A 25,021-nucleotide genomic window follows, 5' to 3' on the forward strand; every position below is an offset into this window, starting at 1 on the left:
ACGCGCGGCTCTTTGGCCTCTCGAGAGTGTGGCTCTTCCACAAAATACCACGGCCTGGGCGAGTCTATGTTGAAGACGTGGCGCTAGAAGAAGTTTAAGTTTAAAAAATGTGGCTCTCCAAAGAAATTGCAATCGTGGTACTGTTGCTATTTGGCTCTGGGGACGAATGAGTTTGCCGACCACTGCCCCCGAGGCTGAGGCCTGCACGCCCAGCTTGGCCCCGGCAGATTTGGGCTAATTCTCAGCAGCTGGCAACACTGCAAGCATCAACTAAGGACCGGTGTGCCTCCCCGCCATTCACGGCCCCAGGAAAGGGCCCGGGGCAGCATTCCCCAGCTGCCCGGGTCTCCCGGACGGTGGACAGGACGCGGGGGGCTGGCTGACGCTTCTGGTGTGCCGCACCGAACACCGTGTGCCTCCTGGTGCTGAAAAGGGGGACCTGCTTGTTGGCAGGGCCCTTTCCCCGTGCGGGTTCCAATTTGACCCCCTGGCCCCTCTGAGCGATACCTTTCATTGCTTCTGTGAAGATTCTTGGGTTTCAAGTGAAACACCCCCAGGAAGGGACAGCACCTCCAACTGTTACTGGCTCACACCTCCGTGGTAGTTGGCAGGGAGCTGAGAATCAGGCCGGAGAAGCCGGAAACAGGCCTGGGAGGGTCCGGAGGAGAAAGCAGCCTTAGAGGCGGGAGGCAAGGCGCTGCAAGCCCCGCCCAGCAGCCCACCTCCCGGAGCTGCAGAGAGAGGTTCCGGGCAGACCCTTCATTCCCTGCCTCCCTCACCACCAGAGACACCAAGGCACCCCACAAAGCCCACGGCAGGGCAGCCTGGGAGGGAGAATGACAGCAGAGGGGAGAAGAAGAGGTGGAATAAACCGACCATACGAGGCTCTTCGATCTTAATTCATTTTATTCTACAAAATACTACTCAATCGAAAGTGGAAAAGCTAACCAAAAAAAAAAAAAAAAGCCAAGGGGGAAAAAAGTCTCAATATGTTCTTTCTTCCACAGCAGCAAGCTTTTTCAAACAAGCTTCTTTAGTGCAAATACTGGAGGCTTGTCTTACAGTAAAGGGACGAAACGAGGACAAGAACACCGCCAGGGATGCTTCGGAGCAGAGATACGCCTCCGTTTTCAGAACCGTACAAAGACCGTGGCACTCAGGGTCCTGCCTGGAGCGGCCCATGGGGAGCCGCTCCCCTGGGACCATCTCCCCGAGGAAAAGGGGTGCCAGACGGTGCTCAGGTTCCCACGGGGCTATGAGGAGCTGCACAGGTGGTTCCCTCCGGGATCGGAGAGCAGCACGTCGTCAACATCTCAAATAGGGACACACCACACTCCCCACTCCCCACTGTACACCGGAATATATATATATATGTACATCTCCCACTCCCGACACCTACTCTGTGTACAAAAGTGAAGGTTTTCTCCCTCGACAGCAAGTAACCACAAACTGAAATAACTGGAATAGACGTTTAATCGTACGGATACAATAGTTTTTAGGGGACGGGGCAGGATCTTTTGTTGTGTTCTCTCCTGATGTAGACTTGTTGGGGCGGGGGGGGGGGGACCGCTGACCCCAGAGGAGTGACAATTCATCTTTTAAAAAAACAGAACCTTTTTATACAGTTTATATAGCGCAAGTCACAAATCATTTCAGAAACAAATAAACAAAAAGCATCATTAGCCTAATTTAAAAAAAAATAAGGAAGAAAGAGAGGGAGAGAGGAACCGGGTACTTTAATGCTATCTGTTTCTATTCAGGCTTGGTACAGCACAAAAGATGTAAACATTTAAAATAAATAATAAAATAAACGTCCGTTTCTTCTCCCCCTCCCCTTCCCACACCCTCCTCAAAAACTTAACCCCGCTCCTCCTGGACACGTGAGCCCCGGAAAATTTAAAACCCTCTGCTGATGTCCGGCCAAAGCACTAGAAGCAGGAGAAGAATGTCCAATGAGTGGTGGGCTGACTGGGTTTCCTTTGGAAAGCTGCAGGAGGACACGGGCACACCTGGAAATGTACACACACACACACACACACACACACACACATACACATGTGCACACACACTCACACACACATACCCCAACCTGTTAATAAATAGTGAGATGCTGGCTTTGAAGATAAATGCCAAAAAGACTCCACAAGCAGAAAAGTAGCAAGACCCATTTACTTACATTTTTTTTTTTTTTAAAGCAAGTTATACATACCCTATTGGTCCACAAAATCTATAAGGACTCAGGTTACCCCTCCGGCCGTCTGAGGAGTGAGAAGGGGCACATCACGAGAGAGAGAGAGAGAGAGAGAGAGAGAGAGAGAGAGAGAGAGAGAGAGAGAGAGGGAGAGAGAGGGAGAGAGAGAGAGAGAGAGGAGCCTTAGAGGCGGGAGGATCGGGCGGGGGACAGGTCTTCGGGAGTGAGCCTCAGGCCGAGGACAATCTCGCCTTGGCTTTTGGAAGGAAGACCTCCTCGTCTCCAGCTTTTTGTTTATCCATTGCTTGGGGACCTTTACGAAGGCATGTCCTCCTTCCTTCGTCTCATCTGAAAGAGGGTATTACTTAAAAGTGCCTAACACAGTGCCTGGCACAGACTAGGTGCTTATTCTTTTCCTTCTTAAAGGGACCTCACAGATGTCTGGTCAGGAAGGAAATCAACCTGAAGGTTAAATGGGGGGAAGGGGAGGCTGCCAGGGGCACGGTTGGTCCATCGAGGGGCAGAGAAGTCCCCATGCATGTGGAGCCCAGCCCACCCTCACACTCAGAGCCTCATGGGAGCAGAGGACACTCCTTCCCCAGAGCCCGAGGCAGGCAGGCAGCAGCAGCCTCTGATGGCTCTTGGCTTGGAGACACTGGTCTGACCGGCCAGCGGACACCCTGGCCTTGCACATAGGCAGAACAATGGCCTCTTTCTGGAAACCTCCCCTGTGAGTTAATGCTCTGCGTAGAGCTGGCTCCGGCGATTTCCTAAGCTTCACCTGGGACCTGCTCTCCTTCCTGTGTCAGCAGCTGTCCCCGTCCCCCGGCCAGGAGCACAGTTCCCAGCAAGGCCGGCCAGGTGGCCAAGGCCATGCTCATGCTTGCTTGTCGGATGCCTGCCCTGAGCGGTCCCAGGGCTGCCAGCAGCCCAGCGGGAGCCCCGCCAGCTGCCTCCCTGCCGGGGACACGGGGGCAGCACGGCGGTCCCGGCCCCGGTGCAAAGGCCCCACAGCAGCTGTTCCCGTGGCGGGAGCCCCGTAGCGGGCCTGCCGTCTGGTGATTCTGGAGCACGGGGGCGTGTGTGCATGAACTTGGAGAACAAACCAGAGGAAGCACCTGAGGATGGGCTCCCGACAGGTGCCACAGCCGCCTTCCCCCCAGACCTCCCAGCCGCCTCCTGGAACACGGCGAGGGCCCGGATGGGAGGCAGCCCGAGGCTCCGGAGGGCCTGGGGCTTTGCCTGCTGCTGCTCCCTAAGCCAACGCAGCTGGAAACCTGCACGGAAGCCAAACTCCATCTCAGGAATGTCCAGCCCGGCCCCAAGTCACAGACTGCGGCCTGCCTTGGGGTCAGAGCTGTGCAAACTGGGGCATAAGGGGCTCTGAGAAATGAAGCACCAGAAAGCAGCTTCAGAGAGAGAGAGAGAGAGAGAGAGAGAGGGGATAAGAGCTCCCACTGGCCACGAACACCAGCTGAGATGATGACGCTCCTCCGAGCTGGCCTTCCCCTGGCCGGCTTCTTCTCTGATTAGCCTGAAGCCGGAAACCCTCCTGCCCCTTCTAATTAGGCATACCCGTCCCAGAGCCTCCGGACCTGGAGGGCAGCGTCACAGCCAAGGGACGTGGGAAACGGCGTTTGCAAAGTGTGCCCAGAAAAACACCCCTTTTTCCCTTCCACACGTGGCCTCCAGGCCAGGCGGGCTGCGTATTCGAAGCACACACCATCCCACTCTCGTGTCTAGCAGGTGACAGACACGAAACGGACCCGCACAGAGGCCCAGGTGTGAGGAGGAGCAGGTATGCTCCAAGGGCCACTGCCCTCTCCCTCCTTTGACCCCCTCCCCACTGGGTTTGATTTAAATAACAGCGACATCGTTTAAATTATCATACAGTTATCTCCAGAGCTGGGCCAGGACGGCCAAAGAGGCTGTGAGAAGAAGGCGGGGAGGGTGGGAGGCCGGGGCCCCGCGGAGCTTTGCTCTGATTCAGGGCCAGAGGGAGCTCCCCGCTCCCCCCGCGGTGGGAAGGGGGGCAGCTGTCTGGCAGTGAGAGCATCTCATCTCATCTCGCATCTCAGCGGCCCCCCGGGAATGGTGCACAAGCCATAAGCCATAGCAACCGACCGCTCTGGGCTGGCCATCGGAACCGAGGAGCACACTGGGGTGAGGGGGGTGGGGAGTCTAAAGAGAAAGCACTCGACCCATCCAATGAGCAGCCAGGACAGGGCAAGCGGGGTTCCGGGGCGGGCGTCAGGCAAACCCCACTCGGCGGCTGCCGCCTCCCTCCCCTGCCTTCCATCCACGGCGCAGGTGCCTTTGAAGCGTGGGGAGGGGCCACCTGCAGCCACCTGGGGAGGGTCCAGGCCCAAGCTCATTAAATCTCTGTGGGTGGCGTCACCCCGAGAGCCAGGGCGGGGAGGGCAGAGCCGCTGGGGCGAGGAGTGAGTGACGTGTGGCTCCGAGGGAGGGACCCCCCTCCCCGGTCGGCAGAGAAGAAGGGTCCAGGGGCAGAGACGCGCGGCGGTAATTACAGGAGACGTCCTGCTCCAGACACCAGGTGAAGGAGGACACCGGCGAGAACAGCGCGCGGCTCGCTGGCACGGTTCCTGGCCTGTTCACGAGGCATTTGGCAAACACAGCCTGTGCCCTGGCTGCCTCCCTCACTCCCCGTCTTCTGGCCAAGCCGCTGCGCGGAGAGCCGAGGGAGGCGTCTCCGATGGTGGGGGCAGGTCCTGGGCCTCCCCGGGCCGGGCCGGTGCACCCCCTCCGGGGCCCGCGGAGCCGGCGGGGCCTCGGGGCGGCGGTGTCGGGGAGTGTCGGGGGAGGAAGGTTCCATATTGCACGTCGTCCCCGCTGGACAAGGCTGCCCCGGCCGGAGGGCCACCTGCTGCCACGTCTCCAGAAATGAAGTTTATTTAATAGTTAGACCACCCGGATGAAATGTCATGGCCAGTCTGATGAGAACCGAGAGGAAGTGGAATTGACACTGGCGGGAGCGGGGGGAGGGCAGAAGTGGCACATCGAGGGGGAAGGTGACACCGGAAGGCCACGGGCATGCTCGCGGGCAGAGACAGGAACGGTCCGCACCAGCTTCAGAGAGATGCCCGAGCCCGCTCAGTTCTCCCAGGCGCTTCAAGAAACAGGATTTGCGTTGCCAGGTGGACAAGGGAGGAGGTTTCGGGACTTCTCGGGGGTCACCCAGAGAAGGCTGGTCCTCCGGCGCCTCATGCCCCGTGCCTCCTCGGTCCCGGAGCCAGGAAGCTCGCTGGCCGGCCCCCTGTGCCCTCGCAGCCCCGGGCGCTGGAAGGAGCTGACCCCCGGGGAGGAGGCGGCGACGAGGACCCCCGGGCCGCCGGTTACAGGGCCAGCAGGGTGGGGGAGTTCAAGGAGTCCGAGGACTGGTCCCCACTGCTGCTGCTCCTGCGGTGCGCCTTGGAGCAGGACTCGGAGGGCGAGGCGGGCGACTCCTGCTCCAGCACGCTGGGGTAGGTGAAGACGAGGTTCGAGGTGCCCGGAGTGATGGCGGGCGTGGAGGTCACCACGATGGGGGTGTGCAGGGGCTCCTCCCCGTAGAAGCCCCCGGCGATGCTGATGGGCTTGATGACGGAGCGCTGGCCCTTGTCCAGCCCCGCTGCCCCGGAGGACGAGGGGCTGTCCTCTTCCAGGGGCTCCTGCTTCACCACCACGGCGCCCCCGCCGCCCCCGCGCAGGGGCTGCAGCCCGGAGGCCGGGGGCGACCGGCGTTCCTCGGGGCTGATCTTGCACACGGGCCCGTGGGCCACCAGCATGAACTCCAGCTTCTCCTTCTCCTTCTGCAGCTCGGCGATCTCCTTCTGCAGGCCCGACTTCTCCTCCTCCAGCTCCTCCGTCTCCTGCGGGAGAGAGAGGGGGCCGTCAGGGGCTGCTCCAACCTGCCGGGGACCGGCTCGGAGCAGGCCGTGCAAATCCAGACGCGAGCCGAAACTGGTGTGGCTCAGTGGATAGAGCGTCGGCCTGCGGACTGAAAGGTCCCAGGTTCGATTCTGGTCAAGGGCATATGTGCCTTGGTTGTGGGCACATCCCCAGTAGGGGGTGTGCAGGAGGCAGCGGATTGATGATTCTCTCTCATCGATGTTTCTCTCTACTTCTCTCTCTTCCTCTCTGTTTAAATCAATAAAATATATTTAAAAAATAAATCCAGGCACAAAAGGAAACCCAGCCACGTCCTCAGAGGACTGACTGTGGAAGCAGCCAGCGCACCCTGGGCTGCAGACCCCGCTGCTGCTGCTGAGTCACCTGGAGGCTCAAGGTTCCCTTTATTTCCAAAGCGCCAGCCTGAGGAAGGAGGCAGACAGCCCGAAGGAAAGGTGAAAGGTCACCGGGCATGGCCATGACTGAGCGACCGAGCGCTTGCGTGGTGCCAGGCACAGAGAGGAGTGTTTCAGAGGCCTTTTCTCACCCCATCCTCTAGCAGTTTTCTGAAGCAGATATGATCCTCAACCCACTCTGCAGGCGAGGGGACAGGTTCAGAGAGGTGTAGCCATTTGCCCAAAGTCACAGAGCCAACAGGTAGGGAGCCTGGACTTGACCCCAATGCATCTGCCTCCAGAGCCCAGAGGCTGCAGTGGACACACCGAACACCAGGCAGGAGGACAGCACCGGAGCCCAAGGCACGGCCCGGCTCATGGCCGGGTCCTCGCAGCCCCTCCTCCCCTTTTCGCTCGGACTTCAGAAGCGTGTGTTTCGGGACTTGGGGAACCTGCCAGGCACTCAGGTCAGCCCCCCTGCTTGGTGGGTGAGGAGCCTGGCAGCTAGGCAGGCACCTGAGGATGGCGGGGTTCACCTGCAGGGACCTCAGCCCCTCCGTCCACATAAAGCCAAAGCAGCAGACACGCTCACGCACACGTGAACGCACACACGGAGGGGTAGGTAGTCATGGCAGCCGAGAAGGTGTGTGTCACCGGCCTCCTCCCACTTTTCCCCGCACACGGGTTCCCGTTCGAGCACGAGGCAAACGGGGCCGGAGCGTCACCGAACGGAGCACACGCAGCCCATTCCGGAGTGAAAAAAGTTTCCATCTGTCTCAAGGGTCTGACACACGTCACGAGCCTCTGAGAGGTTTCCTGTGGAGGATGTGGCTCAGGGGCCTGGGTGGCTGGGCCGGGGGTGGGGAGGCGGGGGAGCGGGGTGTGTGGTAAGGAGCGCCCGGCGTAGACCCAGCGGGCCTGCCTCCTTGGGTGGCTGGCAGAGAAGAGGGCTCTCCGGGGAGGGGAGGTCCCCGCAAGGAGTGCTGACCCTCGTGGGCCCGCCTCACGTGGCGACAGAAAACTCCCCCTCACCCGCCCGACTCTAAGGAACACCTCCAGGGGGCGTTAGTACAGGCATCACAGAACCCACGCGGGGCACATGCGATACCCAGGCGCGAGGGCCCCAGGGTGGGCAAGAGGAGCAGGAGCAGGTGCCAGGCACCGAGGGGGGCGTTTCAGAGGCCTTTCCTCGTCCCACCCTCTAGCAGTTTTCTGAAGCAGATATGATCCTCAACCCACTCTGCAGGCGAGGGGACAGGTTCAGAGAGGTGTAGCCGTTTGCCCAGTGGTACCCGGGAGGATTACGTAAGGTGATGGGATGCACAGGTCCCGGGTGATTTCCAAAGCCCCACCCTGGCGGGGCTCTGTGAGGACCACTGACAGGGTCTCCCGCCTCTCCTCCCTGAGAAACACTTCCGCCGGAAGAGCCTGTCCCAGCTGGGGCTTCCCCACGTGGCGGACGGCCCATCCGGTGGAGCAGGCTCTGAGTGAGTTGAGTGACATCGATCAGGTCAAACTTCGGGGCAGCGCCAAGGCTCCCAGGTGTGGGCAACGAGGTGGCAGGGGAGAGGGACTCCCGAGGGCATCAAGACCCGACAGCAGGTGTCCCCGGCCCCAAACCAGCCACTTGTGCGAGCGGGGCCCCTCCTGCTGGCAGGCGGCAGGGGGGAGGCTGGGAGCTTGGGAGGCAGCCCTGGCAGGGGCAGGTCTAGGCCTGCCTTGGCTCCTGGGGCCTGGCAGTGCCCACACAGTCTGCCGTCCCTCCCCCGGGAGCCCCGGCAGCTCTGAGGGCAGGGGACACTCGGACTGAGAGAGGAAGGGCCCGGGCCCACTGAGCGGGCCAGCTCTTCTCTCCTGGGCCCAGCCTGGTGCCAGAGGCCAGCTCCCTCCGTCCCGCTCCCTCTAACCAGGCCAGAGCTACCGACAGGCACAGAGGAAGGGCTGTGCATCGCCACGAACCCATCTGCAGGCCGCTAGTGGGCAGGAGAAGGTAGGAGGCCAGGAGCCTGGGGCCCCGTGCAGCCCACCCCGAGGTACCCCCTCCCCAGGCAGATTCCTCACCGCCTGCAGCTTCTCCGTCAGCTCCCGCCGGCGGTTCCGGCACTTGGCAGCGGCCAGCTTGTTCCTTTCCCTCCGGATTCGACGCTTCTCCTCCTCTTCAGGGGACAGCTAGAGGCAAGGCAGAGGTCCTGGTTAGGTTCAGGGACGGTCCCCAGCTTTGGGGGTTTTTTGTTTCTTTTTAGCTGCATCTTTTTTTTTTTCTTTCTTTTTTTTTTTTAAAAAAATATATTTTATTGATTTTTTTACAGAGAGGAAGGGAGAGGGAGAGAGAGCTAGAAACATCGATCAGCTGCCTCCTGCACACCCCCCACCAGGGATGTGCCCACAGCCAAGGTACATGCCCTTGACCGGAATCGAACCTGGGACCTTTCAGTCCACAGGCCGACGCTCTATCCACTGAGCCAAACCGGTTTTGCCTTTAGCTGCATCTGAAGCAGGGCAGGAAGCCCCTCTGGGACTGGGGAGGGAGGCAGGGAGGCCGGAGGAGCTTGGCCAGGCTCAGAGGTCACTCAGGGCTGCACCCACCTATAGGTGAGGGCCCACGTGCCCAAGGGGAACAGGGCAGCCATGGGTCAGGGACGCGGCCCAGGCATGACGGCAGCAGCATCTGTCATGTCAGCCCTGGTCCTGTGCCAAGGCCAGCCAGAGGAGGGAGCCGGCTGCTTCCCCCAGGGAGTCCCCTGGTGCCAGCCAAGGCCCGGCCCCACCCACTAAAGCAGCTTCTTCCAAACCCGGGCTAATTACCCCTCCCCACCGCCGCCTGCTCTGCAAGCCTCATTATCCCCATTTGGCTAAGTGGCTGGGCCCCGAGTAAGAGCCACCCTGCAGGTTGGGGGGGGGAGGGGAGGGAGGGAGGATGGTCTGTTGCCAGAGGGAGGATACCACCCCACTCCCCACTTCCTCTGCCAGCTGCTCTCGGCTCAACCCGAGGACCTGCCCGCGGCCTGGCACACGCCGCGAGGCGGGACAGGATGGGCCAGAGGAGGAGGAGCCTCAGGCGCCTCTGCTCCCCCTGCCCACCACATCCGCTCCCTCAGCGAGCAAGCACCTTCTGCGTGCCAGGCACGGTCTGAGGGGCTCGAGGTATATCAGAGGCCGGAGCGAGCAAGCCTCCCCGCAGAGCTCAGCCCGGCTCCTTACACCGAGGCTGGCGAGGGGCCGTGACTCATGCCACGGGGCAAGCCCTCTGCTCCACTCAGCAGTGCTGACACAGCGCCCATCCGGGGCTCCGTCCCAATGCCCTGCAGGCGGAGGTGACACAGGACATGGCTGCGGGCCAAGGCAGGCAGCAATTCAAAAGGAAAGACCATCCCGTGAGGTTATCCCACACGGACGGCACACGCCAGCGCAGCCCTGGGGGCTTAGGGGACTCTGAGGGGCTCAGACCTGGGGCTATATCTCTCGGGGCACTTGGGTAAGAAAGCCGAACACACTCTTGGATTGGGGGAGAGATGCTGCCCTCCCTGAGGGGTGCTCCGGGCTCCCCTGGGAGGAGGGTAGGCCCCTGGGACACTCCCTGAACCCCCAGCTCGGTTGCTGTGCTGTGTTGTGCTGTTCAGGGGGTTCTGGAACAGCAAAGCAGGGCACAGCCTCAGAGAGGACACACCCATCCCTGTGGACACTGAGGTGACCCTGTGGCCCCACGCTGGCTGCCCGAGCCCTGTATCCAAATTCTCCAAACACTGGCATGAAAACGTGCCAATTACTGCCCAGACACAGACAAGCTCTTCACACCTTCTCAGCTTTCAAGTCCTTCCCAGCAGGCCAGACACAGGGCCCAGAGGGAGGTGGGGACCAGGGAGATTGCCCTGCCTCCCGGGCTCTGCGGGGCTGAGCGCCCACCCATCTGTGTCTGCCCTGGGACCCCTTCCCTCCCAGAAGGGCAGACCACACTCCTTCAGCTCCTCTGCCGCTCCCACATCCCGGGTGGAGACCCAGGCCAGCCCCTCTCTCACCAGCTCCTCCCTCACCGAGTCCCTCAGCCCCGGCAGCGGCTGCCAGGTGGGGTGATGCACCAAGCAGTCCAGCAGGTAGCATCCCTAGGAGTCCTCAGGCCCCTTCCTAAAACCTGACCCCACAGCCGAGTCCCACCTCCACTTCCCTCACGTCCTGGCCTCCGTCCCAGCCTCTGAAACCCTGTGTCCCCCCCCCGCCCCCCCAGAGAGCCACGGGCCCCCATCCTCTCTTCTGGGAGGTATCAGGCCGGCGGGGAGCAGAACCCAGCCACGGCCTTTCTGTGTGGCCTGGGACAAACCGCTGAACCTCCTGAGCCTCGGGCTTCCCATCTGTAAAACGGGGTCCGCAGGACCTGTCCCGCCTTCAGCCAAGTCTGTGGGGATCCGATGAGATCCCCAGTGTGTGGATCCTCTAACTAGAGAGCGCCGGGAAGAAGATGTGATTCCGAGGTCTCCTCTCTCATGCTTTTTCTGAGTCCCAGGAGAGTCAGCGTGGACCGGAGACCCAGAGGCCAGGGACCCGGACACCCTGCCCTGTGCGGGGCCAGCGCCTGGCTGACATCCTGAGGCCGCTCTGCAGAGGCCCCGAATTCTTGCTGCTCCTCAGCTTGTCTCCCCCTGAGCCCACAGCTCCCAGGACAACCCCCAGGCCCTGCTGCAGGCCTGGGCTCAGGCTCCCCGCCAGGCCCTGCGCGCCCCTCCCCCGCAAGGATGGAAGGCGGGATGGTCCACGTGGGCCTCCCTTCCCCTCTGGCTGCTTCGGGACCACCTGTGGCCTCGCCATGGGCCTAGGCATCTCTTTCCTATCTGCTGTGGTCTGGGGCGGGCACCTTTGTGGGAGCTGTGGGCATAGGAAACGTTCAGGGGTGGTGACATCAACAGGGTTGCAGCTTGAGTGTGTCAGCACTACCGGGTACCCACCCACAAGCCACACACACCCTCCCCTCCCCGTCTCCTCGGTCTGTCACCGCCCTGGGCTCAGAGGGAGCCTTGGGCAGGCCGGAGGAGGGAAGGGAGGCACCAGGCTGGCTCCTGTGGCGGCCCCTCCCCCGGGGTGGGGGCGGGGGGAGGGTGAGGGGGGGAGGTCAGGAAGGCAGAGGCAAGTTTCAGGGAAAAGACCCGAGGGCTAGGAGCCACTGAGAGCCAAGGCTGAGGATGCTGCCGCCCAGGCTTCCTCCAAGCTGCCTCCAAGCTGCCGGATGATTGTCTGAACTCCTAATTGACAATGACATGAAACAAAAAAGGCTCCTGGCTCTCTCCCTCCCTCTCAAAAAAAGGAAGGAAATTTCCCAGACAGATTGTCTTAGGGCACGCCTCGATGGTGCGGCGGGGAAACCACAGGGCTGGAGGTCAAGGGAGGTGGATGCCAGTCCCGGCTCTGCACTCACTTAACTGTGTGACCCTGGGCCAAGGCCCTTTTCCTTTCTGGGCCTCAGTTTCCTCATCTGTAAAATGGGCAAAGAGGGAACGTGTTCTTTTGTTTTTAAAAAGCTGGTCTCCAAAATCCCTTCCGGGCATAAACTTCTAAATCTGGGGTGAGCTGAGCCCAGATAAGGGTGAAGAGAGTTCGGTGCATCTGGCTTTGTTGTCCTCCTAGCCCCGAAGCATCCCCCTCACAAGCCTGGCTGTCCCTCGGGAGTCACACACACACAGGGAGAACCCAGCTCCCCGGGGACTGCAGAGCTCGGCACCGCGGGCTCCTGGAGGAAGCACGCTGAGGGAAGACACGAGGACCGCTGCTACTGCGTTATCTGCTACTGCAGTTATGGAGGCAACGGAGAGGGAATCCTGGCCACTTACCTCCCCACCCACCCCAGCAGCAGCCCAACAGCAACTGGGAGCTGTGTCGCTTCAGCATCTCTTACACACCCCTCCCAGGCCCCCCTCCCGGGTCCCGCTGTGAGCAGAACAAGCCAGCACGCAGCGGATACAGGGCCCCTGCAGAAGCTTCCGGCTCCTTGGAGAGCGGCCCTTGTAATTCCAGGTATCTGAACTGGGAACTTCTGGCCCCGGGTCACCATCACCCAGAGGACCGTGGTTACAGATCCTCATCCTGGAGCACCGGGGAGCGGAGGGCCCCCGAGCGGACGGCCCCCGAGCGGAGGACCCGATGCTGCCATCGGAGGGCCTCTCCAGGTCCACACTGTATTTGAAAAAGGGGTTCTTCCCCTGCCATAGCGTGTCCTCTTCCCCGGGCTCCTGGTGGTGTGAGGCTTCAGATCACTGCGCAGGGAGCCCCGGGCCCTGGGTTCTAGTCCAGGCTCCTCCCGCACTGCTGAGTGGCCCAGCAGGGCTGTCTGAGCTTTGGTCGGGTCATCGGGGAAGGGGTGCTTTGTTCTGGAATTAGGCATGATTCTGGGGGCTCCCTCTGGAATTAGGAGGCCTGGGCTGCCTGGCTCCCTGGGGCCTTCTGGGTGTCGGGTGGACGCTGACTAGAGAGCAGAGGCCCCACCGTTTTCTGGTCCCTCCCAGCCAGCTGGTTCCTCCACGCTGAGCCCCTGGAGGAACACAAGGCTGCTGCCTGCCCTCCACCCCGCCTGGGTCAGCTGAAGCAGCGGGGCAGGCCCCAAGGACCCCAGTCCTGCCCCAGGAACACTCATCCCCGCACTCGGTGGGAGGCAGGTAAAGCTCTGGGGGCGGAACCGGCCTAGAACGCGACCCTTAGGGTCAGCCGGGCGGCTTGCCTGCACCAGACGCTGGAAGACAGTTAAGGGCTAATCCCAAGAAGCTGGCCAGGGTGCGTTGGCTGCTTGTCCTGTGGCCACTCTGCCAAGGACCAAGAAGGACACTGCTGCAGGCAGGCCCAACAGTTCTTCCCATTTGCCGACCCCTCACCACTTCCAAGGTGTTTCCCGGGCCGCACTCGAGCGGCAACAAGCCTTGGCTGGCAGGTGCCCTGACCCCCTCCTGCAGCCAGAGATCCTAAGGGACGCGGGAGGTGACAGAGCCGGCCCTGACCTCAGGTCTCCACCCCGGCCTCCATGGTGGAAATCCGGTGCTCCCAGCCCCTCTTTCTCTCTCCTCCCAGTGACCCCGGAACGCTGACCCAGCTCCCCACCAGGCTGCAAAACGGCACACGGTGTCACGAGGCCCCGAGAGCCCCCGGCGTGGCTTTTCCACGCCCATCGGTGAGCTGTACCTGCTCATCTCTCCTCCTGCGGCCCACGGTGGTGCCGATGGTCTTGATGACGCCGGGCCTCGGGAGGGCCATGTGCCCGGGGACAGAGGCCAGGCCCGGCAGGGGGCTGTAGGGGTGCGAGCGGGGGTACGGGTTGGACATGGAGGTGATCACCGTGGGCTGCACCATCCACTGCAGGTCCTGGCTGGTCGTGATGGCGTTGATGGTGGGGATGAAGGCGCTGCCGGAGCCAGGCATATCTACCCGGAATTTCTGAAATGAGAAAGAACAGGACTGAGCCCGGGAGTGCCGAGCAGGACAGGGCATGTAGAGACAAGAGGCGAACGCCAGCAGGAAGCAGGGCCAACGCTGGGGGCGGGGCGGGGCAGGGGGGACCGAGGTCAGGACACGGGTGGGCTTATCCTGCACATCCGAGAACCAGGGGGCTCTCACCTACTCCTGGGGCCCCCTGTCAGACTGGCTCCCTGAATGCAGCCCCGGGGACTCCATCCCTCAGGGACAACGTCGTCATCGTATCCCAAACGACTTCGAGGACAGGTGTGGTCCCTAACCACTCACACTCAGCAGGCCCCCCGGCTCCCTCCAGGCCAGCTCTGTGCACATCTGCAGGAGGGCTGGCCTCCCTCCTGAGCCTCCCGAGGCCCTGGGTCACCTGCCCATGGTTCCCAGGGTCAGGAAGCGTATTGTGCCTGCTCCCGTCCCTTTCCGAGCAGGACCGGAATGGAGCTGTGATCCCCTCAGGGTGAGGCCCGGGCCATGCAAAGCTGTCCTCCCGCCCCCGAGACTGGAAGCGGTAGCGTGTGCGGTCAGACCGCCCCTGGCTGCCCTTGACCTCCACCTTGCCCTCCACCCCCTCTTGCGTGGGATGGACATGCGGTGCCTCTCCTGTCTGCAGGTCTAGCTCCCCGTGTTCAGCCATGCATCTGGGGGACACCGGCGCTGCCAGCTCAGACTTTTCTCTCTCTCTCTCCTCTCTCCTCTCTCTCTCTCTCTCTCTCTCTCTCTCTCTCTCTCTCTCTCTCTCTCTCTCTGTTCGCCCGGGCCACGCTGCAGCGCCCTCTGAGCACGTGCAGGAAGCGCCCTACTCAAAACGTGAGATGACGACACCGCTCAGCCGGCGTGCTCCTCGGCAGGGGGCCTGACCTTTCCTGGGGCGGCTACTAGAAAGTGAGAGAAGGAGGGAGAAAGGAGGGGACACCCCCCTCCCACCAACACGGAGCTTTCGGGGAAGAGCTCCCCTGCACAAGAAAGAACCCTCGTCCTCAGGAGTTTCCTGTTTCTATAAAAAGAGCCCGCAGCCCTTTCTCCCCTGATCGGAAGGGCCCGATGACGACAGCAGTGACAGCACGCACCGAGCACACACTGAGCGACAGGCACGGCGGCGTTTTACCTAGATTACCCCCCATCCTCCCCCCTCCCCCCAGGCAAGAGCTACCATGATGGCCGATTTAGAGGCAGAAAGGCAGGCTCCAGAGGTGAACGTCTCCCAGGCCACTCTGCCAATGCAGCCAGGTCACCCGGCAAGGAGGCCGGAGCTGTCCCTCAAAATACAGCCCACGTGCTGGACCCCCCCCCGCCTCCCCTCCCCCTCCCCCTCCCCGCCCTCAGACAGAGCATCAGATCATCCTCTCACCCAGGAGGCCCCACAAAACTCTGTCCAACCTCCCATGCAATCCCGCTGTCATTATGCCCTCGTTAGCAAGGGCACTACGGCGCCTCCCCCACTCGGGCCCAATCCCACCAACTAGGATCAGCGGTATTAGCAGCAATGGCTGCCCCCCCCCCCCCCCCCCCCCCGTCTCTGCGGCTGGTGACGACACCTGAGCTCCTGCTGTATAAATGAAGGGGCGCTTAGAGCACCTCATGGGATCTGAGGGAGCCGAGAACCCTTCCTGGCTCCTTCCCCTTCTAACTGCCGGACCCTAGCAGCTGCCTCATGGTCCAGACAGCCCCGGGCCAAAAGCATTCAATGAAGAGAGGGACCCAGCACAAGGGATTCTGGGATTCCACGAAGCATGCCACCCAGTGCAATCAATTCAGGGATTGTGTGATGCTTCCGGTGCAATGGATCCTGGGATCCCGTGAGGAGGGCTGCTCAGGGCAAGGGGATTCTGTGTTGCCTCAGAAGGCAGACAACTGGGCTTTTTATCAGGAGCTGACTGCAAAGAAGGTGTGTGTGGGTGTGGGTGTGCGTGTGGGCATGTGTGTGCGTGGTGTGCGTGTGATGTGAGGGAGGGAAGCGTGCAGTGAACAAGGAAGAAAACAGACAACCAGGGTGAGGCTTTGAGGAGGCAGAGCCATGAGAGCCAGAAGCACTGGGAGCACTGGGAGCACTGGGAGCACTGGGCCCCGACGGCTGTTTCTCAGGCTGCGGGGCAGAATGGGGAGGATGAGACAGGGGGTGGGGGGTGGGGAGGGGTGGGGGGGTGTTGACAGGGAGTCTGCACTTGGGAGTCCGGAGGCCTGGCTTTGAGGCCTTGGCATGTCTGAGGACTCAGTTTCCCTGCCTCGGTGGGAATGCCAACACCACACTCACTGCCCTGTGCTGCGGGTTAAATGAGTAGCTACTTGTAATCACAGGCTGTAAAAGCACACGCGTGGTTCTCACCCCGGCTGCACATGAGAACAGTCCGGGGAGCTTCTTCAAAACACCAAGGCTGGAGCCAGCCTCGCCATTAGCGTCCTGAAATAACTGGTTTGGGGTGGGGTTCTGATAAGGTATTTTTAAAAACCACCTGGGGAGATCCTAATGTGCAGCCAGGGTTGAGAAACGCCGCCGACAAATGGCAGGTGGCATCGCCATTGCTGTCACCACCGCCATCACATTATCATCATCGCCATCGTCTGCGCGCTCCGCACGGGTGGCTCCGGGGAGAACTGCCAGCGCCCCGCTCCCGGGGAGCACCCAACACTTCACTCCATTTCTCTCCCAAGTCAGGCTGTGGGTCTGAAGGACCCCTGAGGCATCCGGGGTTTAATGTGACCTTGACCTCCACCTATGGGGGTTGGGGGATGGGGTGGGGGACTGTCAGCTTTCCTTTCCGGAAAGCACCCAAGAAATACACTCCTCATTCCAAGCACCAAAAGGAGCCCCCATTTCAGTCCAAGGGGAGCAGAGAACCAGTAGCAAAGCTTGGACACTCAGATCCCTCAGGAGGAGGCAGAGGATTGGGTCCCTCAGCCTGCTGGCTGGCTCGATGGCAGGGAATGTGCTCCCGGCCCCCAGCCAGATTCCTTGCAGCGATGGCTTGGTCTAGACAAAACAAGACAGCAATAAAAGCAAGACAGAGGTAATGACTGCCTCTAAATGCAGGTACACCTCCTTGGAGAGGGACTGCAGCCATCTGGATAACACCCTGGCTGTAAACACCGTCCCATCCCCAGAGGGGCCTGGGGCTGATAAAGAAGGCTTTGTCTCCCGGAGGAGCCTCTGCTGGGAGACACACACACCAGTTTAAGTGAGATCTGGCAGATGTCTTGTCTCACCTCTGAAGGTGTTATTCAGAGAAGAGGTGGGGCGAGGAGTTTGTGGTCCCGGCCTGGCTGGCCTTCCTCCTTGCAGGCGGGCCCAAGATACACCTGGGGTTAAACCTCTAAGAACGGGTTCCACTGAACAGAAACTAAGACGAGGTTCCCGGGGGTGGGCATTTGGGTCGTTCGATTCTGGCTGCAGCACCGGGCATGTGCTGAGCATGGGGGCTAGAGGAGGTGACCCGGGACTTCCCTTGGCTCCTCTGGGGTCCCCCAGCTCCCCGGGAAGCTCCACATCGAGGGACAGGGTCAGAGATGCTGGATGTCTGTGTGGCCTTCCAACCTGGCCAGCCCTCCACATGCTGCAGTTAACCGGGCCATCCTGCCGGTTTCTGGGTGGGCAAGAATGCCCATATAAGGACACACTGGCCCCCGCTGACCTCTCCGAGGGGGGTTTGGCTAACGTTTGCTGTGAAAGGCCGGGCAGTAAATATTTTAGGCTTTGTGGGCCGCACTGTCTCGGTTGCAAACTACCCCAGTCTGCCACTGCAGCGTGAACGCAGCAGTCACAGACAATGTGTAAACACGCAGGCGGGCCTGGGCTCCATGAAACCTTCCTTACACAAATCCTGGGGCCGTGGTTGGGTGCCTCCTCTTCTGGAGGGACATTTTCATTTCCCGTGCTCAGGTTTGGGGGAAAAGAACAAAGAGAGGAAGCGAGAAAGCAGCACATCAGACCCGAGGCGTTCCTCTGGCCCAGCCGGTCACGGGGACGGGCTCTGGCTTGGCACCTGCCTCTCTAGCCGCGAGCGAGCTGAAGTCCGAACCCTCACCAGCCTCGCTGGGGGTCCCTGGGCGTCAGGCCCTCCTTTATCCGCAGCACCTGGACGCAAGGGTGCCAGGAGCTGCTCAGTACGTACGCGGGTCCTCCTCCCCCTGCCTAAGAGGCAGCTGGAACACAGGGTGCCCAGGGCCCCCTCCGCTTCATCAGACCGGAGAGGTCTCTGCAGCCCAGCAGCTGCCGCTTTTGGGAAATGACCTTCCTGCGCTTTACACAACAGCCTTGGATGCAGAGATGAGGGCTACAACCACGGCCTTCTATAGAAAGAAGGGCCTCGGAACTAGGGTTTGGGCTCCTGTTTCCTGCAGACACGGACAGGGCAGGGCTTATCCGAGCCACTAACGAGCGGGGCAGGAACGGCATGGAGATGGCAGTTGGGGCTGGCATTCTCAGCCCATCCCCTTGGCCAGCCATTTCTCCATCAGACTGATCAGACTGAGCCCCCAAGCGCTCAAGTCATGAAGCCCATGAATGCCTGTGGCCTGTCTCCATGGTCAGGTAGGTATGGCTTTTACGAATCCTCCCCCCCGCCCCCGCCTTTCTCTCTCTCTCTCTCTCTCTCTCTCTCTCTCTCTCTCTCTCTCTCTCTCTCTTTTTTTTTTTTTTAGATTCCCAGCACAGGAAAAGGAAAAGTCCCCCATCCCAGGAGTCTGGCTCAGGGAAAGACGAGAGGGTCAGTGCGAATGTTCCCTCATAACCCCAGCACCCCACCCTGGTGAGGCCCAGTTCGACTCCGACGTTCTGCATTTTTATTGAACTCGGGGATGTCCTCCAAAGCCTTCCACATGGGATTCAGCCAATCTTCACAGATCGACACTGAGCCTGACCTTGACTTTTCACTCCCACCCGAGCAAGCCACGTAGGCCACGATGGCAATGGTTGCTAAGAACGCGTGGTTTCCCCAAACCGTACAGCGTAAAAACACGACGGCAGGCAGCCTGCCTCCTCCGAACGCCCTCCTTCTCCCAGGTTCACGGGAAAGAGCCCGAGGCCCTTTTCTACCTCCCCGCCAGGACGGAGAAAATCGGGGGAGAAAGGGAAAGGCACGGACTGAAGAAGGAGGTGGCTGCTGCAGGCTTCCTCCCCTGGGTTCCCCTTTCTTTCCTCCCAGGGCCATTTGGACCAGAAACCCCACTCCAAACACAGGGGCTTCTCTCCACTACTCCGTGGGCCCCTCAGACATGTCCCCTCCAGGAGAAGGGCACGCCCCCTCCCCTACAACCACAGCAGCTGCCCTGTGACAGGAAGAGCCAGCGCTGGGCAGGAGAACTCGAGCTCCCCTCTCCGGCCCGGCGGGCTGATGGGAGACAGTTAGGAGGTAGGGGCTGGAACAGACATATCCGCCTCCATCAGGGCAGCTGCCACCATTCTGAAATGACGTGGTGCCACCAAAAGACACTGTATACAACACGAATAATGCATATCCACCAAGTAACGAGGCTACTTTTTCCTTTCCTTCCACAAGTAGACCAGAGAGTTCATTTCTTGAATCCTCAAAGCCAGTCTTTTCATTCCTGTTTAACGGAGAGGAAAATGCTCCCTAAGGTACAGAGGACAAAGGTGCTGCGTTGGGGTGCCCTGTCCTGGCCACCGTTTTCGCAGGCGAACTCCAGGCCTGAGACCAATGGACTTGGAGTCACGCTCTGCTGTGGACCGAGGACCCAACCGGACCCCCCAGACCTGGCCCGTCAGCTGTGATTCCCTGACATGTCACGTCTCTTGGTAATTTCCAAATAGGAAACTTACCTCCAAGGACAAAGACTTGTTAGCAGGAAGGATTTTTCAAAAGAACTTGCTGAGGGCCATGCCAAACGAGGGGTGCTGTGAGACCTCTCTGAGTCTGACTAAGGACCTGTGTGTGTGAGTCTCCTCGGGGAGCAATCCCGAAGGGACAACCGTGACTCGGCCGTGTACGCCCTGGCGTGCCTGTCTTACGACGGAAAAGAGCAGACACCACGGGGCTCCTAACTCTACCCTCACCTTGGAAACTAAGGCAGGCAGAAGGGAATGGAAGTGCACTCAGCGGGCGGGAGAGAAACACTCAGCGGCCACTCAGACCACACAGGACTGCCGCTGCACCCGCTCACTTTGATGAGAAAGGGACGCTGATTCCACCACCAAGAATCAGCGGAACAGACCAATTCCTGGGGCAACATTGTGTTTGATCCTAACCTCTGACGTCTGTAAGATCAAGGCCAAGAAAAAAAAAGCAAGGCAGGAGACCTTCATATATACCTCCCTCCTTCCCCGAAACCCTGAAGACCATCCCCCGCCAAAACAATGCCCGGTCTCCTAACACAGCACATCCAGGAAACAGGCCCGCGGAATTGGAAGCCATTGTGCGGGCTCTCTCCTGAACAGACAGACATTAGAATGGGGGGGGGGGGGGAAACATTCCTTTTCAACCAGGTTTTATTTAGAAAAAAAGAAAGAAAAATTTTTTTTAAACTGCATCTCAACGTCAAGCAGTTCCGAGTTAACTGCTGTTAAGTGTGTGCCATTTATTTGTCCTGAACTAAAAAGAAAAAGAAAAAAAATGCTAAGAATTTCAAAAACTCACCCAGTTAACGCTCAGGAGCTGGAAAAATACACTCCCCAGACGGCTCTTCTAAGACTGTCCCGTAGGGGGCGCCAGAGAGGCACGGTTAGGGCTGACTTGGGAATCACAGTCATTTCTGGTAAAAGTTCTTTGATGTGAGGAATGTCCCAGCCTGGTACAGTTGGCAACAGTTCGCTCCGGGAAATTTTGTGTGTGTGTCTGTCTCCTGGGAAAGGGTGGTTGCTGCAGACGAGAGGTAGTCTGGGATTCCTTGATTCCAAAAAAGAACTGTCCCCCCCACCCCCCACCTTGATTTATTTTCACAAGTTATCTACAGAGCAGACACACGGCAGCCTTGGGGAAGGTCTGGGTCTTGTTTTTGTTTTTGTTTTATTTTTATTTTTTTCATTAAAAGGGGACCCAGCTGATGAAAACAAGTTATGAAATGACCTGTGTTTGTGTAACCGGCGGGATTGCGTAATGCTCAGGGCCTGAAACCGTAATAGTGGAGCAGCCAAGCAGGGCATTTATCTGGGAGGTGTTTTCCTAGGAAAGTCAGGAGAGGAGAGGGAGAGAGAGAGAAAAAAACACAAAACAAAACCACACACAACAACACAAAGAAAAAGCCAGGAAGGGGAGATGTGTGCCACGATCACCGACAGAACAAAAATCACCAATGACCGACCTCAGAGATTCAAACTATAACTGGGACAGGAAATATTTCTCGTGCTTCGAGTTCCTGCCATACACAAGAACAGAGGTTTTGACAAAAAAGTTGTCTCCTCTCTCCCGGTACCCCCACCCTCCCCCCTCGCCCTGCAGCCGGGACACACACACACACACACACACACACACACACACGCACACACGACTCTGACCTGTGCTTTAGGAAGCTCGAGAGGAGAGGAAAGTTCTGGGTGGAGTAAACAGCAGCCATATGAGCGCCCCCCAAAACAGAGAGATCAGGAAAAAAGAACGTTCACTTGCCCAGGGGAAAACCAGAGAACAGTGGTTTACAGGCATTGGTCCACTGAGACGCCACAGAGGAGGACGGCCCATCACTAACTGCCGGCAGTCTCCCCGGAAGGGAAGCTGAGAGAAATAAAGTGATTACAGGGTTTATCTGGGGTGCAATAAAGTTACCTGGAGATTGGGTGGGGTCGTGGCGCTGACTTGTTCAGGAACAAAAGCCTTCCAAAGTCAGTTCTTAGGACCATAGAACAGATTTGCTCCAAGGCGGAGAGGTGATGGACCCCCCCAATCCACCCCCCAACCCTCTAGCCCCCCGCCCCAGCCAGGAGTGGACAGGCTGAGAAACTTGTCTAAAGCGGCATTCCCCTGCCAATCCCTCTGCTTTGAAGGCGCCTCGCTCAAGCTGCTGGGCCAAGGGCAGGCGTATAGTCAAGAACCCCGTGCACTAGTTATTACTAATTGCAAAACCCTCATGTGTTACAGCATGCTAGGAATTAGCCAACAGCTGCTTTTTTGCTTCGGTAATGAGGCCCCATTACACTCTGCTGGACCGAGCTCTCTTCCTTCTTCCTAGCACCGGTTTCCTGTCTGATTTTCTTCCAAAACAGGGAATTGCCTCCGCTCACATCCTGGGCTCAAAGCCCTAGTGACACAGATTATTCAATCGGGGCGCTGGTGTCCGGTCTGACTTCCCATGCAGGCCCCAGGGGCTGAGCGGGGCCAGGCGGCAAGGCTGTTATTATTTCAATGAGGACCGCCACAGCAACAGCAGCCAACCAACAGGCAAGAAATCAAAGGAGCCCCCCCCCTTCCCAATTCGGGGAGGAGAGGGATGTTTGGGCATCTGTTGGGAGGGAGTGGACATACCTGACCCCAGCCCCTTGCCTAAGGATGTTTGGATTCCATACAAACCACTAGCGGGGCTAGAAAGCAAACAACCTCAAACACGTCTGCGATAAGGTTTTAAACTCATCCCCTTGGTGCCCGTCACAAAGGGCGCGCTGACCGCACCCTCCACGCACAGACCAGACTCTCTAGGGGGGGGGTTAAGGGGGACGCGGGGGGGGGGGGGGGAGGTAAAGGGAAGACACGGAAAAGCCATGGTGGGGACTCACCAGGGATGGGGAGCCACTTTGGGACAAGGCGATTCAGATCCCCAAGGGAACCGTGTTTCCATTTTCTACTCCAGCAGGGTCCCCCGGGCTGGGGCTTCTAGAAGCCAAGGCCACTGCGCCTTCCCAGAGCAACTCTTGGTGCAGTCAGCTTGGCTAGATCCTGACCAGCAGCTCCAGGTTGTAGTGGCCTTTTAAGCCAGCTCCCTCACAAGTCTGGGGGTGTGGGATGTGGTGGTGGTGGGGGGGAGGGCTGCCACAGGCACCGCACCAGCACCACCACCCCACCAGCACCTTTCTGGTATTTATGGGCACATAGATCACACGCAGAATCCCTCCAGTGCAAACCAGTCCGGCTGCTTTAGAAGCAAGTTGTTTTCCGGCTTCCAGAACCACCCAGGAGCCTTTTCCCCCACTTCTCTCTGTAGGCGTCCTTGTCCCAGGTGCCTCCGGACCTTCAAGGCGGGGTACCCCTTCTGACAGCGGTGCGGGCTCCTGCTCTGACCCTAACCGGAGAGGGATGGGCGCGGGGCGCACAGGGGCCACCCAGAGCCAACCCAGGCTCACCTCCTCCTTCCAGACCTTCGCACCTGATTCCCAGAGCCCCCCGCCCCCCTCCCTCCCGGGGACTAGGAGCCCACCGTCTCTGAGAAATTCACTAAGGCTGGTGGGGCAGAGAGGGAGAGGCGCTCCTGCAGGAGCAGGGGAGGGTACAAAGGTGTTTTGTTTGTTTGTTTGTTTTGGTTTTTTGTCTGCCAAGGAGAAAGAGGGAAAGGGGGTGCAGGATTCCCGGGAGAGGAAGTAAGGAGTAGGTAACAGGCTTGGTGCTGTCCGGGTAGGATGTAGGGTGAAGGAAAAGGTTTGCTGGCTTCCAAACCCATTCCTCGCTCCATTTTTTTTTTTTTAAGAGAAAAGTGATGGGGATGGGCAGGACCGGACGAAAAGCCAGCACTTACAGTGGTGGCCCACAGAACATTTCTCGCCAAGCCAAAACAGGGAGAGAAAAGAAAAGCCAAAGAGGCAGAGGCGGCGGCGAGCGGAGGGCATGGGGGTCCGCCCGCCCGCGCCGCCAGGTGCACCCCGGCGCCCCGCACCTACCTGCTGGCTGCCGCCGCCGCTGGGGTAGGACTCGGCGTGCGCAGGAGAGCCGCTGCTGCCCCGGGACGAGGTGTCAAAGTTCCCGGGATAATCCTGGTACATGATCCGCGGTGGGGGCCCCAGAGGAAACAGCGTGTTTTTCTTTCCCCGCCCTGGCCGCGGCGGCGGCGGCGGCGCTCCGGCTGCTGCGCGCTCGCTCGCTCCCTGCGGGCTGCGCCCGGGCTGAAGTCTCCGCTCCCCGGTGCTCCCCCGCGGCGGCGGCGGCACGAACCCGGGAACAGTGGCCCCTGAGCGCCAAGCGCGGCACTTCTTTCCTGCTCGACCGGCGCCGGGACCGGTCCCTCCCTCTAAGAAGTCGGCGCGTCCCTCGGTCCCTCCCCTGCGCGCGCCCTCCCGCCCCCGCGCGCAGCCGGAGCCCGGACCGCCGCGCCGCCGGTTCTATCAAAAATGGGCAATTAGAAAAGAATGGGAGCCCGGTCTGCGGACCCCCGATGTCGGGCAGGGCAAAAATCAGGCGACAAGGAAGGCTGCCCGCTCGGAGGAGAAACTTCTGTTTCCTCCTTTTTTAGAAAAGACACTGAAAATAAACTTCCTGTGGCCAACGCGCCGCCGCCGCCGGAGTTTCGCAGCGGCTCGGACACTGGGTTCGGAGAAGGCAGCCCAGCCTGCGCCCCGTCCCGTCGTGGCCGGTGGGATCCCAGCGGAGAGGGACGCGCCCCGCTCCCGGCACCGCCGCGGCTCGGGCGGCTGGACCCGCACCCCTTCCCGGGCGCCCGCTCCCGGCCCGGCCCGCTGCGCCCGCCGCGTCTCTCTCTCCCCCGCGGTCCCCGCCGAGCGCCGCTCGCTCGCTCGCTCGCCAGTTCGCTCGCTCGGAGCCCCTGTGCTCTGCCCGAGATGAGTCACTACAATGGCACGAGTTCAACTCCACAGTCTTTATTCTCCAGCCCCTGTACCATGTGGATTCACTCACGTCAACCTCGCTGGGAGGAGCGCGCGGGGAGGCGGGGGCAGGAGGCCCGGGAGGAGGGGGAGGAGGAGGAGGAGGCGCGCGAGGGGGCGGGCGCTGCGCTCCCCTCCCCGCCCGCCCGTCCTCCGGGCGGCGCTGACGCCAGCAGCTCGCCCCGCGCGGGGAAGGAAGGTGGTGGCGGGGGTGCGAGCGGCCGGCCCCCGCGGTTTGGGGGAGCCGCAGCGGCCCCAGCGCGCCCCCGCACACCCCTCCCCGGCTCGGCGCCCTTGGGCTGTTCCATTGGCGCAGGTTGCCAAAGATGGTCATTTGCGTTAGAGGACGCGAGTGCGGGTTCCCTCGCTTTCGGGTGACGTGTAGGGACAGGGATTCCCTCTCGGGCTCCGGAGAGC

The 25,021-nt window shown here is 60.3% G+C and overlaps 1 protein-coding gene across 2 annotated transcripts; it reads right to left on the bottom strand.

Moving 5' to 3' along the window:
• Nucleotides 1-1,455: 1,455 nt before the first annotated feature.
• FOSL2 (FOS like 2, AP-1 transcription factor subunit) lies at nucleotides 1,456-24,597 on the bottom strand. Of its 2 annotated transcripts, none has more exons than XM_084900536.1 (4): nucleotides 23,666-24,597; nucleotides 13,633-13,884; nucleotides 8,539-8,646; nucleotides 1,456-6,063 (listed from the first exon to the last, which is right to left on the bottom strand). In XM_084900536.1, exons 1-4 carry the CDS (start codon nucleotides 23,765-23,767, stop codon nucleotides 5,548-5,550), a joined length of 978 nt encoding a protein of 325 aa, XP_084756662.1. In that variant the 5' UTR covers nucleotides 23,768-24,597; the 3' UTR covers nucleotides 1,456-5,547. The 2 variants fall into 2 exon arrangements, with proteins under 2 accessions (XP_084756662.1, XP_084756663.1); XM_084900537.1 differs by lacking the exon at nucleotides 23,666-24,597 and adding an exon at nucleotides 22,571-22,767.
• Nucleotides 24,598-25,021: the final 424 nt, after the last annotated feature.

Source organism: Pipistrellus hanaki (genome assembly GCF_964339955.1).
Source record: "Pipistrellus hanaki genome assembly, chromosome: 12".
NCBI classification, from domain to species: Eukaryota; Metazoa; Chordata; class Mammalia; order Chiroptera; family Vespertilionidae; genus Pipistrellus; species Pipistrellus hanaki.